The sequence below is a fragment of the Ruditapes philippinarum genome, unplaced genomic scaffold, assembly GCF_026571515.1.
Source record: "Ruditapes philippinarum isolate M1 unplaced genomic scaffold, ASM2657151v2 ctg1795_1_1_1_1, whole genome shotgun sequence".
Taxonomy (NCBI): domain Eukaryota; kingdom Metazoa; phylum Mollusca; class Bivalvia; order Venerida; family Veneridae; genus Ruditapes; species Ruditapes philippinarum.
Genome location: NW_026853244.1, coordinates 57,623 through 73,038, shown reverse-complemented (window position 1 = coordinate 73,038; position 15,416 = coordinate 57,623). Strand labels below are relative to the sequence as shown.

At 31.4% G+C, this 15,416-nt stretch overlaps 1 protein-coding gene across 1 annotated transcript; it reads left to right on the top strand.

Moving 5' to 3' along the window:
• Positions 1–508: 508 nt before the first annotated feature.
• On the top strand, positions 509–10,434 carry LOC132736261 (uncharacterized protein UU044-like). Its single transcript, XM_060723362.1, has 12 exons — positions 509–660; positions 1,450–1,533; positions 2,458–2,487; positions 2,944–2,985; positions 3,702–3,752; positions 3,944–3,976; positions 5,405–5,434; positions 5,686–5,733; positions 7,231–7,317; positions 8,086–8,178; positions 8,762–8,892; positions 9,360–10,434. Exons 1-12 carry the CDS (start codon positions 606–608, stop codon positions 9,642–9,644), a joined length of 969 nt encoding a protein of 322 aa, XP_060579345.1. The 5' UTR covers positions 509–605; the 3' UTR covers positions 9,645–10,434.
• Positions 10,435–15,416: the final 4,982 nt, after the last annotated feature.

Here is a 15,416-nt window from a genome sequence, read left to right as displayed (position 1 = left end):
ATCTCCTATTGAAACATTTGATTAAGCACTAAGTAATTTCAAAGCACGTGCGCAATTGAACTCTGATCTCTTTACAACCTTACATTTCATTCATTATGAAATGGATTCCCCGAATTAATACTCAGTTAAAAAGAATACCAAAATTAAAGAGTAAAATACATTAGTCAACGAATTAATTAATACAATCTTCTAAATAACAATTTGTTTGTGTACAAGTTGATATGTTACCTTGTCACGTATCAAGATTTGTTAACTGCTGCGTAACGTTGTAAACTTAAACGATGCGTATAATATCACGTCCTTCGATAAAACCGCAAATTACGTTATTTGTCAAACGTAACGTAAAAATCATTGTATTAACGATTATAAAATCCACTTCAAATCTTTATTTAAAAGATTGATTCGTTAAATGACAGCAAAAATAAACACTTGTTTAATGTTTTCGTAGAATTTTAGATGCATTTTAATAATAAATATTTCGAAATTGTTTCTTAAATCTAGGCTTGTTTATGAACAATGAAAGAGGGCAAAAATACGTAAGTATATATAAATACCATAACGATAGTTTGAAATTTCAATTACTGGAGTAAGTTTGGACGACAACAATGAATATTTACAAGATTTTACATATTTTTGTGTTGTGCTGTGTTATAAATGAAGGTAAATTTTATATTATAATTGTTATGTAAAAATGATATACATTTAGTATTATAATTACTGCGTTATAAAAATGAAGGTATATTTCATATTATATATTGTTGTGTAATAAATGAAGGTACATTTTATGTTATAATTGTTGTGGAATAAATGAAGTTACACATTTTATATGAAGGTACATTTAACATTATCAAAATTGTTCTATAACTTATCCTTTGTGTCATTGCTGCGATATAAATGAAATTACATTTTATCATGTTACCATATTTATTCCTGTTGATAAATTGCATGACTGAAAAGTTTAACTTTATCAGTCACCCTCATCAATACATGCATGTATTCAAATAAAATGAAGATAATGGAATATTTTTACCGCTTACTAGTTTGAAAATATTCGACTGATAAACTTTGAACGAATAGATTTGTTTAGATATTAAAGTCTCTTTTACATTTCACTGAAAACATTCTGTATTATTTCTTATTGACATGATATTGGCATATTACTGCGTGCGGCATTAAATCGAGAGGTTCTTAACAGATTTCTGTTTCTTTTGAAAATTAAAGGAAGAAACGCTTATTAAATTTATCTGGCTCGGCATGAAAAAAATGAAGAGCTCGGCAAAACCTCACCGTTCTCTTTTCTAATCATTGCATGTAAATAACTTTTTGCATTTTCCTAAATTGAAAATTTTTTACATGAAATTTCACATTCATTTTTGTACGACAAAACTGAAACCTGAAACTGATCTAAATCAAGTTTATTTAGGAAATAATCTACTGGTTGTGTTTTAGGTTTGGCATGGTTTGGTAGGAGTGATTCCAGTTCATCAAAAAAGGATACGTCAAAAAGTAGTTCCAATGGCAGCAACAAATCAAGTAAGCTATTTGTTTTGGTTACACACAAACCAGGCTTAAATTTTAAACTTATTGTTACAACTTTTCCAGTAATTGTTTTTTAAGCACTGTGTTGACTTCTAAATACTTCAGTGTTATTTATATATACGATAAGTACCAACACTGCAACATATTCATTGATACCATACCAAAAATATACCAGGGTTTTGTAAGTATGGAACAATTATAACTAATATTTCATATGAATGAAATAAAAACCGTTTCACGCTTCGTCTGTTGGGCTATTACTCACCGGACAGGAACTGTTACACGATAGGTGGGGTTGTTGTGATCACTCGTCATGTTTTTCATAAGATATATCTGTTACAGAGTTATTCAGATAATATTTTACCAGAGGGGAAATTATTCAAAATCAAAGTATTTTGAGTAAAATATTAGAATCGCTAGCTTATATATTCTCAAAATATAAAGTAGCCTAATTTTGATGTATGATGGCAAATTTGGGCAGGCGAAGTTCAGATATTTACATCATTTTCATATTTTCAAAAGTTCTGGTGATAATTGAGAACCTGTTTGCTCCTGTTGTGTTATTTTTTTATCAAATGTGTCATATTATCAGGGGATACACCAAACGTATTCTATTGTATAATTTTATGCCATATTATCGGTGGATATACCGAAGTTGTTCTATCTTATCAGTAAAGGGATATGCCATAATTTTTCGTTCTTATCAATTACATGTATGCCATATATTCGAGGGATGTTTTATATATTTGTCCTATTTTTATCAATAATGTCATATGATCGGGGGATATTTTTATTCTATTTCAGTTCGAGGGATATATCATATTAGTTCTATTTTAACAATTATGTCATATGTTCTAGTGATATACCATTATTATCCTATTTCATTAATTATGTCACTTCATGAATTATCTCTTTCAGGTTCCAACAGACGTGGTTCAGGATGGTGGGGTAAATATTTATGAAGCTCATACTTTGCAAGGATGAAATATAAATGAACCAATAATTATACACAATATGCAACTGAAATGTAAAGAAATTTATGCGATTTCCAAAGCAGTTTACTTGAAGTGAATAATGGTGTACTCCGCTCTTACGTTTTTTGGCTGAATTAATTTATCTTATTAATCCTAAAAAACGTTATTGACTTAATAAAATATGCTTCTAGAAACGATTTACTAAATATCTACCATGATGTATAGACGCTGAGCTTTGCATAATTATAGATAATGAACATCATCCGATGATCTTAATCCAAAGTGCAGAATTCTTTAAAAATCATTTCAAATGTCTCAATCTATATCTATATAAATATAAAAATCTATAAAAATATTCAGAAGTATTCAAAATCCTTTATCACATTGTATATATTATGTTACATAATAATATATATAATTAACATTACAGGAGGAAGCAGAAATCGACCATCTAAACCATCTAACCCTTCTCGTGAGTTATACTTTATTATTTGTTAGCTAGCAAAACTATTTTGTGACAATTTTGGCCTTGACTTTGAAAGTTTGAAATTTATTGTGAACCATATCGTCAACGCTTGACGTTCGTATACACATCTATTCCAAAAATATTCGTTTCATATTCAACAGGCATGGCAAAGATTATAACAGATAGCGAACATTTATTACTAGTATCTACTATGGCTCGGAATAAAATAATTATATTCTTTTATAACAATGAATAATTGTCAAATAAGCATTGTTAAAGAAAGGTAAAAAACAAATAATGATAAGATCTATTGATCAATTGTTTTCGGAAAGTTATAAATTCATTGTGTATAGCTAATATTTATTCAGCTGTTTAGGAAATTTGTAAATCTATTGTTTATAAGTGATATTGATGGATACAATTCCATTGTTTGTCGGATATAAATGTTCACCGATCTTTACTTAAGTATGGATACAGTAACCATAAAATATAATCTTATCATGCAAAAAGAAATTGTACTTCTGATTTCGCCACAATGAGGTTGTAGGATTTTAGGCTTATAAAACTAATTTTGTATGTCTGAAAACCAAAATAACAACGGGAGTCGATTAGAAACATATCTAATTTACGAAATGTAGCTATATTTATTTTTATGAAATTTATTTAATGCAGCTTTAAAGATGCTTATGATGTTTTGAATCCGTATTTTTTTCTATTTTTAGCTAAACCCAAACCTAAGACTAAACCACCAGCACCAGCTCCTAAGCCTAAAGGTAGAAGTTAAAGTTGTTTGTCCCTTAAATTCATATATAAATTAAAAAAACATCTAACAGACACTGACGATAAAAAGAAAAAATGAAATATGTTTTTTTCTTTTTTTTGTAATTTGATTGTTACAGAACAAATAGTTGAATACAAAAAATAATAACTTAATGAATCATCTCAAAAATGTTTGTTATTATAGATTCTGGAAAGAAAGGTTCCGGTTGGTGGTCGGGTAAGTTTTGATCTTTTCTAAAAAGTAAAACGCTATATCTGCGTTTGCGATATTTTTATCTTATCTTATTCAAATAATAAAATACATATGATTATTAAGTATACTTAACGTATAATAAATGAGGTGACCCAGTAGGGGCCTCTAAAAGATACCAGTTCGTACATACAGTATGTGTAGGCAATCCGAATCTAAGGCAATCCGAATTACATTATTTAATTTCCTTTTTATTCATTAATAAAAACAAAATGATACGTCCATAATGTTTCCATAGACAAAAGAATCAGTTGATACATGCTTTAATCAAAGCACAGAAGGCGCTGAATTTGTTTGGGTCTCAGAATGTCAGAAAGGTGAAGGTTGTGAGATTATAAACCAATTTGTTTTTGTATAGTGCCATCAATGCTGTTTCCAGTGTTATAACTGTAGTAAATTGGCTATAAGACTGATTTCAGCACTGATATTCAATTCAATGTTTATTTGGCTTAAACAATTAAAATAAAATGAGTTGCCTTTACTGGGATTTGAACTCCAGACCTCTTGCTTCCTTAGCGAGCGTTTAAACCCCTAGACCACGGTGAAGTTATAAGGTATCAGCCTGAAGAAAACCACATTATTCTAAATTAGGGTTTGTAACCCTTATTAATTTCGATATATTTTGTTCACGTTTAACACTGATGTAAATAATCATGGAGCTTAATATAAGAATGTATATCTATAAGCATAACACAATATTAGAAATCTTCAACCAATCGAGAACTATTTTTTCTTTCCCGAGAAGGCTTGAAAGATATTGCGCATGTCATTTGAAAATCTTTACGTAGTGATCTCCCCTTAATTTTTCGGCGTTAGTGTACATGTAAGGGGAAGTAACCACTTCGAGGATTTTGGACTACTTTCGGATTTTGCAAATAAGCACATTAGGGTCTGAAATTTTGCTACCATTATTTGTTTGGTCTGACGACCCAAACAAATAAAAATTAGTACTTGTTTGTAAGGAAATATATGTTTTGAGTGATCCAGAACTACTTGAATGACAAGTTGTTTAGATAAAATTTGTTTTCAAATGACCTTTTCTGTAGTTACTGTTTATTGTTTGTCTAATGTTTTGAAATAATCAGTTTATTTTTTTCATGATGATTCTATTTTTTCTTTAATGTCAAGATTTCAAGAAAACCTTGGTAAGCAGTGTGACAATTCTGTACTGTTTAGAAAAGAATTGTCACCTGCTATTATTAGATTAAGTAATATGCGTGTAAGAACCCAAAGCAATAAAAAATAGTGCAAAAAATAAGGCTTTTCACAAGGTGATTCCGATTGCCTACACTGACTGTAGTTCATAGTATTTTTATCTTTTGTTTAATAAATCGTAACCATGGAAATATTAAGATTATCATTATATACTCTATTATCTTTTTTTTCTATCTTCAGGCACAAACAGAAATGTTCCGAAGCCTAAACGTGAGTATTTGAATTTATTCAACTAGTTTTAGTCTGTTCTTAACTTACTCAATCAGAATACATGCATACAATATAAGAAATGACTAACATAACATTGTTAGTATGAACTGAACTGTTAACTTATATTACATTTCTCTTACATATAAACATATAAATTTTAAGAATATGTTCGATGTCACATTTTTATTGCCATATCAATATTTGTTTTATACCTTACATCATTTACCGCTAGAATATCATAATTGTTACAGCCAAGCCAAAGCCCGAGCCTAAGAAACCAACAGAGACAAAACCAAAAGGTAATGCGTTCTTATCTTGAATTAAAAAAAAACAGTTATGTTATTACCTTGTAGTTTTTCTACAATCATTATATAGTTCATGTAGTTAATATAGATCCATTACAACTTCTTGATACCAACATGTCAAACAGAGAGAAAACACTGTAAATGCACATATGTACACCTATTTCAGGCACTATCAAATACATGTAGATTTTTTGCATTATAACACCGCAGCATCTGTACATTTCTTTTCAGTCGTAATTGGACACATTTGTGCATTTTTAATTCACTAGCGGATACATCTGTACATAATTTCAGTCACTAGTGGACACATTTGTACATTATTTCACTCACTCTCGAATATATATCTGTTCGTTACTTTAGTTACAAGTGTACACATAAGTACACTAGCTATTTCAGTTACTAGCACACACATGTGTAAATAGCTGAAATAATTGTACATTATAACAATCATCAGCTGGAATATAATTTTCATCATTCAAGCCACTAGCAGATATATTTGTGTACAACTATTTAATTTCCGTAGGCTTCTTTGTTAAAATGTGTAGTGGTCTCTGTTTTACTAGCTATCTAAAGCTACATATTCTTTACTTTTCCTGTTCACCTTTTGTGTACTGGCAATCTGTACCCGTCCTATTATTTATTTCTTGTTTGAGCATTACATAAAACAAAGTAAGAACAACTCAATCTAAGTGTTGTCGGGCAAACCGACAGACTGAATTTATATTTATTTCTATGACGATATGTAGTAGTTTTTCTAATAAAAGTGAACATGAACTTTTTTTTACCTTTTTTTCTTTTTTTAAATTCTATACTTTTTTGCTTTAGCTTCCTCGGGATGGTGGTCAGGTAAATCATATAATTTAGATTTTATATAGCACATAGAAAACATTAGAGACTATCTAAACCTTTTTGGATTAGCAAAACTTTTGCCTGAATTACAAGTTTCTGAAAAACGACGAATTCCAAGTGACTATTCTACAAATTAAATACTTTTATATAATAAACTTAACATTTTTCAAGCGTTATCAATGGATTTTGCGAGCGTTTAGCTAATTTCTAAACGTTTGGAAGGGTTGTTTCTTCTAGTTTGTAGTTTAGTTGAATTTTTAGTACTCATTAAAGGCAAAAAAAAATTATTTTGCATTTAGGATTAGTGGCATACAACTATTTTACAACGATCACATTTTTTGACAGGATAATGTTGTAAAATGGACACATTGATCCTTATACGTGTTAGAAATATATTTACATGTACTACTGACAGGCACAGTGCTCAACGGGCAACCAGAGCAAGTATAAATAAACGATAAAGGTATCGATGTTTTGTGTTTTTGCACTACTGTACAGTTTCATGCTAATAGCAATCATCAGGTACAAATGATGTGCACATTCGTATTGCTATAAGCCTGAAACTGTACAGTAGTGCAATTAAAACATAAAACGTTGAATTCTTTATCGTTTACTTATACATGCACTATGTTTTTTATGTAGGCAATTCTAACCCACCTCCGTCAAACAAACCATCACCATCAAAACCAAAATCAAAATCAACGGGAAGTGAAACTCAGTCAAGCACAGGTAGAGTAAAATACTAAACCTCAGGTAAACTGTATTACTATGGCAACAAGTATACAAGTATCTGAATCGCTTCTTGTAATGAAATCAGTAACGTTAACAGTATAGTGAAAGTTTCTAATATCAAATTCTTAAAATTATTGAATAGTTTACACTTTACCTTTGACATAAGACTTAATTTAGAGAAATGTCAATATAGCTTTTAAAACTGAATATTAATCTTAGTTGAGATCTCAGGTAAATTGTATTACTAAGATAACAAATTTTAGTTTTAAGAATATCTATATCTCTATTTGTAATAAACGTTAACAGTATAGTCAAAGTTTCCAATGTCTGAAAATTGTTGAATAGTTTAGACTTCACATTCGACGTGAGTCTTAATTAAGCGAATATGAAGCTTTTAGATTTTTTAGTTCAGACTATAAAAATGGTTTCAGAGACTTGGCAAAATAATCATGTATCGGTATGTTTCCAAAAATGTTACATTAAAAGTTTTATAACTATATAATAATTTTAGCCGCGTCACGACAAAACCAACATAATGGGTTTGCGACCAGCATAGATCCAGACCAGCCTGTGCATCCGCGCAGTCTGATCAGGATCAATGCTGTTCGCTATCAGTGTCTCTTCTTGTAATAGAGTTGGTAAGCGAACAGCATGGATCCTGATCAAACTGCGCGGATGCGCAGGCTGGTCTGGATCCATGCTGGTCGCAAACCCATTATGTTGGTTATGTCATGACGCGGCTCATATGATCATCTATCGTTATAGATATGAAGACAGTTATAGAGAATTATGAAGGAGTTAGATTAAAAGCATATGATGCTCAGCCAAATAATAAAAAAGTTCATGACACTACTATAGGTAAGTTAAAGTTAAAGGGATATACTTTTTAAAGGATCTCCACAGAAGACATTAAGCCTAAATTGTAAATTTTGAAATTCTTGTATAGATCAAGCGATGTACTTAAAATTTAAGATTCCACAATAGATCATAAAGAAATATACTAAGAGTTAAATTGCACGAATTTTAGCACGATTTGAGTGGGAAGTATTGTTTTGACAATTTGTGCAATAAATATAAAATAGAAATGAAAAGTTTGGTGAAACGGAATGATTGAATGATATGAAATTGGTCGAAAACATATTTCCAGTCCCTTCATGTCAAAACACATCAGTTTAACATTTCAATATACTTTGATATTTCAAACAATTAAACTGCTGAAAATATGTTTGAAAACGACAGAAATGATAAAATTTCAACCAGCGTGTAATGAATTGCTAGTTGTCAACTCGATTTTTCAAGAGTACACGCAAAATATCCCGATATCAAAATTGTCAAATGATTTTAAATTGATATATATATATATATATGCTTATCATAAATCAAACAGTGTCGTAATTTACATTATATGACATTTAATAATCGAGATATTTCTTGTTGTCAGGTATAGGGTTTAATTTGAACCGCCCAGATGCAGAGAAAACGTTTAATAAAGTTGTACCCGGTGTTGATTTTAAAAAGGTAAAATCTGGAGAACAAACAATTACGAAGGATCAAGCACGAGCTCTGTTTAACGTAAGTTAATTTATTCCCGAATGCCATGTATTGTTATTAATAAGTCGTCGCTACTAATACGATAATTGTATAATATGCATTTATCAACTAATCATTTTAATGTGTTTGTTTTTTTCTACTTTTTACGCCATGTTTTTTCTGCTTTTTACGCCATTTTCACATACATTTTCGGTCATATATTTGGCGGCAGATCCGCCTAACTGTATAACTAACCAGTAATTATCAATTTCTCTGCACGTGACCGACTGACTACTATTCCAACTTGATTTCTGAATCAGAGGCTAGAGTAATATGTCCATTAGACAAAATGTCCGGGGTCAGTTGTCTCGGAGAAAGACGATCGAAACAGCTATCGTGGATTACTCATCAATATTTTAGACAGTCATTGTCAGTGTTTGGTATGATACAACATTTTTGAAAATAATGTTAATTAATTTGTCATTTCAAATATGAATTTAATATTCCAGCACGACATTGACAATATATATGAGCCAAGAGCTAAAGCAAAGATTGGTAAAGATGTATACGACAAGTTACCATCAAATGTGAAGACGGCAGTGGTAAATGCTGTATATAGAGGTGACCTAGGACCGAAAACATCTCAACTTATAAAGGATGGAAAATGGAAAGAAGTTGGAAAGGAATACCTAGATCATAAGCAATATAAGAACGCGGATAAGTTAGGTATACCAGGTGTAAAGACGAGAATGGACTGGAATAAAGAACAATTTGATACCATGATACAACCATAAAACTTTTAATTTGTTATTGATACTGGCTAATAACCTGAAAGCAAAGTTTTGAGCATTATTTTAGTTTGGTTTTGTCTTATTATTTCTCAATATTATTAATATTATGATATGAGTTTCAGTCTAAAATAAATGAACTCTAGGTTTAAGAAGATGTTATCTATTAAAATTATTATGTTTAATATTGCATACCTAATTTTTGCAAGATTTGCCCGGGAAAAGATAACGTCAAGTGATTTAAAAACCTATCGAACTTGAACAATCATGCCATCGAGAAATTAACAGCTGACTATTACGGATTTACAATTGTATGAAAATTGGCTGATTAGCTAAATAATTGTTACAATGAGACAATACATAATCATGTACACAAAATGTTTGTAATAAACTCTTTTCTAAATGTTTAAAACTCTTTTCATTTTAAGTCATTTTTCACAATAAAAATGATTAAATCAACATTGATGTGATGATTGAGGGAATGTGCTTTTTTCCTTGCATTTATTGCTAGAACACGACCTACATAATAACATAATTACCTGCTTAAAATGTCCATTCCCCATTGTTTACATTTTGTTACGTTGAAAAAATAACTGCAATATCAAAGTCCGTATGTTTAATCAAGATTGTAAAGCTATTCATTTATCCCTATATGTATTTCGCTTTTGTGGATAGACTTGGCAAATAATATACAAAAATTCATAAATTTTTATGTGCAATTTACAAAGTACAAGGATGGCCTTGGACGCTGTAATTGACATCAGTTTAAATAGTGAAATAGAAAATTTATACAGTATTTGAAGTTATATTTTTGTATGGGAAGAGGTACATCGCTACCCTCCACGGTGCACTAAAACGTAAAGCACTTAAAATATTTAGTAGTTAATGTCTATAAACATGCTCAAGCAAGCCTACATATTTTTCAATACGGCTATTATTGGAGTTCTTTACTTTGTAAAGTAGGTTTAGGGATACTTTTTTTTATCAATTTCAATTTTCATGAGATATTCGGAATACATCGATCATAAAACAAGATTCATGTATATAGTTAAAGGTAGGCTTTATCCAGGTCTAAACCAGAAATATATTTATAGTGAATACTAGTGACAAACAGTATTTGTTGCACATGAGTTGACACTACCGGTATATAACTGTATAAATATAGACATTTCAAGAGATAGAAAAAGGTTGACATGCCGCTGTCCAGCTCCGCTCTGATTAACTGTGCCAACTTTTTAAAAAGTCACTTAATGATTCTGTCTACTGTGTATAATTGTCAGTACAACGGATATCGTAATTTATGGGTGGCAAGTGGTTCGGTTACATAGATTCGGGAGTTTGCGTAGCTTGTAAAACAATAAACAACTCAAGATAAATTTGTGTTGTAAAAGGGCTTTTATTAAAGCCAAAATAGTGGGTTTGCGACCAGCATGGATCCAGACCAGCCTGCGCCTCCGCGCAGTCTGATCAGGATCCATGCTGTTCGCTATCAGTTTCTCTACTTGTAATAGGGCTTGTAAGCAAACAGCATGGATCCTGATCAGACTGCGTGGATGCGCAGGCTGGTCTAAATCCATGCTGGTCGCAAACACATTACGTTGGTTTTGTCATGACGCGGCTCATTTTTTTATTGTATTTAGCATGATACATCAGACATAACAACGAACCAGGAAAGAATAATGTGAGAATGTTGTTGGTAAGTGTGAAATAAATGATCGGATATTAGGTAAATATTGTAAGGAAGCTGATTAGATGTCTATGAATTAGGTCATTTGTTAGCCCAACCTTTTCGGAGGGGTATTGAGCATTCGTACAGTCAGGCTGTCGTTAACATTTGCCATCATTTTTTTATTTCTTTATGAATTGTCTTCTTATTTAGACACACAAAATCCTTGGACAAGACGCTCAAATGGACCAGACTGAACTTGACATTGACTCATAAATGATGCCGGCTCGCCACGGCGAGCCGGTATTACGGTAGGATTTTACTGAGAAACAACCTAAAACTCCGAAGCTATCCAAAAACTTAATCGAAGCTTGGCTTCCAGCTTTCTACAAAATTTATCTATCAGGGCTAGGATCCAAAATTATTTAGCCAATCAAATTTAATCTTACATAGTGTCAAAAAACCTTCAATTTTCACGCCATTTTTAAAAATCAGCAAGTATTGTTTTGAGCGCAAAGATATAATGATGATTAAAATGTTTGTCTTTATGAATTCTTTTCAATAAATCATATTTACACTGACTTCTGATTTAGCGATTTCACCTGTTTTCTCTGTAGTAAGTTTTCGTTTGGTTTATTAACATAAGTGTTATTAACATAAGTGTACATCTGGTTCTGTGCATTTTTTATTTTTCCTTTTTTCCGGTCATTTTATCCTTTCCGGTATTTAGTGTATGTATTAACTGGCCGGGATCCGGGACGCCCGGGATCCGGGATCGTATAAGATATGGAGGAAAAACCTAATGAACTATATTTGTGTTGATTGTTGTCGTAATGAAAGGCCATAAAACGTTAATTTTTTTATTGTATATAATGAACGTTAAATTAATTTAACTTAGAATATAGATATATTTAGAGCTATTTATTAACAAACTTAAAATGCGGAAATAACAATACTTATAATTATATGCCTAATTAATTGGAAAAATCAAAGACTATTTTCTTGAATTGGCCAAATCCCGGGATCCCTATATGTTTTAAAACGATCCCAGCTTTTCTGAAAACTATATACTTGAACTGGCCAATCCGTGAGATCTATTTACATTTTAATACGATCCCGGCATTTCTGAAAACTATATTCTTGAACTGGTCAATTCCCGGGATCCCTATATGTTTTAATAGGATCCCGGCTTATCTGAAAAAACATCTTCTTAGCCTGGTCAATTTCTGGGATTCCTATATTTTTTAATAGGATCCCGGCTTTTCTGAAAAAACATCTTCTTAGCCTGGTCAATTTCTGGGATCCCTATATTTTTTAATAGGATCCCGGCTTTTCTGGCTGAATTGATTGACCACTTGTGTTTACTTTAGGACTTGTGCCTCTCATTCCAATACTAAATAACATACATGTATTACAACTTAATTTTGTATAAAGAGACATCTTTATGAAATCTACCTATCTAACATTTTGTGGTCAAGGTCAACAGGCCATATAGTAAATGTGCATAGACATAGGTTCTTCATTCAATCTGTTTACATGTACCTTCATATATACTCATACTCATCTTGGTTAAACTGAGAGAACTTTATATGTCACTTTCAGTCAATGAGTTTAAGATTTTGAATTTACTGGCCCGAATTCCAGTTTTGAATTTATTCTACTAAATAATTAACAAAATTTTCTTAAATTTACACTGGCCTGAACTTATATACACTGGCCATCGGCACCGGGCCAGTGTTGACTTCACTTTTATTTTGATGTTCGCTGAAGTCTCTTCAGCTAACAGAACTGTCATTTTTACATTTAAACACACCCCTTGAAAAAAATTACGAAGCGAGTCGCTACTAGCTTTTTTAAAAGCTAACCTTGTTTACATCTACAATTGTTCTTTGTTATTTTAAATGGATTGTCTACAATCATTTGGACAAACAATCAAGTAGGCCTAATTGATTATAACATTCACTCATTCATGACATTTACCTTGAAGGTCAGACTTATGAATTTTGCTGTTATTGTCTTTAACTTTGTTATTAGTGAATGAATTGTCTTCATACTTGAGCGTAAAAATCCTTATGTAGTCAAGAGATAAATGAAAATCAAACTCAGTTTGACAATGACTCATAAATGACCTTGAAGATCATATTATTGTAGTTCACAGTTTTTAATTACAATTGACGTTGATTTTTGTTGGGTTTTGCGTCGCACCGTTGCAACGGTCCAACACAGTATAGTTCATATGGGGACTTTCAAGCTTTACATGGTAAAATAAATAAAAAATTCTCAAAGTGATTTTTTTCTTTCTATATATCCTTTAAATAATAAGAAATGTCTTTAGAACTTCATTAAATGCCGTTTTATTGTTTGAATAACATTTCTGCAACATTAAATTTTTTTGGCCGCTTGGCCGCCCGGCCGCTAACTTCACGCCGCCAGCCGCTGGACCGCCCGGCCGCCAACTTCACGCCGCCAGCCGCTGGGCCGTTGGCCGCCAACTTCACGCCGCTAGGCCGCTGGGCCGCCAACTTCACAAATCTATGTAAGTGAATCAATCTTGTATAGCATAAATAAATATATTTACTTTTTGCAAGTTTATGCTGCACTAATTTGCACTGTTTTTGATTTAATATTGAAATCTGACCTTTTGAATGATTTCTTTAGCGACGACTGGCTACAGAAGAAGTCAATCAAAAGGTCAGATTTCAATTTTAAATAAAAAAAACAAGCTCATCGTTGATTGAGTGTTTACGTGGGACTAGAATACTTAAAAACAAAGCATTTATATGCTTCGGACCCACAGCTTTTTCAACAATTCATGTTTGCATTGTGTACATTATTATTATTATATTTACTGCCAATTTGTAATTTGAACAAATGTTAACATGTTTATTTATGTATTTTTGTACTTATATTTGTATTGCACAACAGGCTGTATACATGAACCACTTGTGCACCATTTTGAACATTGTTAAGGCGCAGTATTCAGGTCGCACAAGGAGTCGTTCAGTCTGGTTTTCGCAAGTGGGTCGCGCGCCAGTCCACTTTTGCACATTACGTAAACAAAAGGGTATATAAGCTGATTTTTTGTTTCGGGTTCTTTGAGTTTAGACTCTTGCTAGTATATAATTATGATGCATATTTTATTTTAATTGATTTAATTATCATGCTTTCACTTGGACATAATCTATACAACTACAACTACAAATATTTTTTTTGCATTAAAACAACATGTTCCATAGCAATACAATTTTTTTTTATACAAAGACATGGTTTACAGAAGAGCACAATAATATAATATATGTATCTGCATTAAAGATGACTAGTTATTTCGCAAGTTTGCATAGTATATATATTTTGCTAAATTATTAATTATTGCTTTTGATTTTGCACATATGAGATTAACAAATTTCTGTTTAGTTGGCCACTTATAATAATATCTTTTTATATATTTTGCTCTTAAGTCCTGGAATTTAGAACATATTAATACAAAATGATACTCATTTTCTATAAGACCGGCATTACAATTACTACACAATCTTTCATTTCTTGGTACATTTCTATGCCGTCCACGTTCAATAGCCAAATTATGAGAAGATGAACGAAATTTGGATAAAGCTACCCTAAATTTCGGTTCAACGATAAAATCCAAATAGTTTTCTAATTTGAATGAATGTTTAAATAATCAATATGTATCTAATCTAGACGAGTTATTAATTGAGGAATACCAACTTTGATAGAATATGTCTAAAATTCGTCTGCTCTAAAATAGTCATAACAGTATATGCCCAGTTTTTACCACTATAAGTTACACCATTGTCGGCATCTGTTTTTAACATAATAAAAATTTTATACAATATAGTTCTTTCATTTAGTTTAAGAAGTTTTAACCAGTATTTGATCAATATTAGTTTTCTATGAATGGACATTGGTGTACGACCAAGTTCACCATATAACACATCTACATTGGTTGATTGTTTCACACATAACAATCTTCTACAAAACTTTGTATGTTCGGACCAGCGTGATGTCCCCACACCTCTGCAGCATAATTTAATGTTGGTAAAACAATACTATCAAATAAACTTATCATTTGGGAAACTGGAAGTTCCAGCTGG

Excerpts from the sequence above, each read along its gene's own strand:
- LOC132736261 (XM_060723362.1), top strand. The coding sequence starts at position 606 with ATGAATATTTACAAGATTTTACATATTTTTGTGTTGTGCTGTGTTATA. Across the intron at positions 2,488-2,943 it reads ACGTGGTTCAGGATGGTGGG|GAGGAAGCAGAAATCGACCA; the intron begins GTAAATATTTAT and ends TTAACATTACAG. Across the intron at positions 3,977-5,404 it reads AGGTTCCGGTTGGTGGTCGG|GCACAAACAGAAATGTTCCG; the intron begins GTAAGTTTTGAT and ends TTCTATCTTCAG.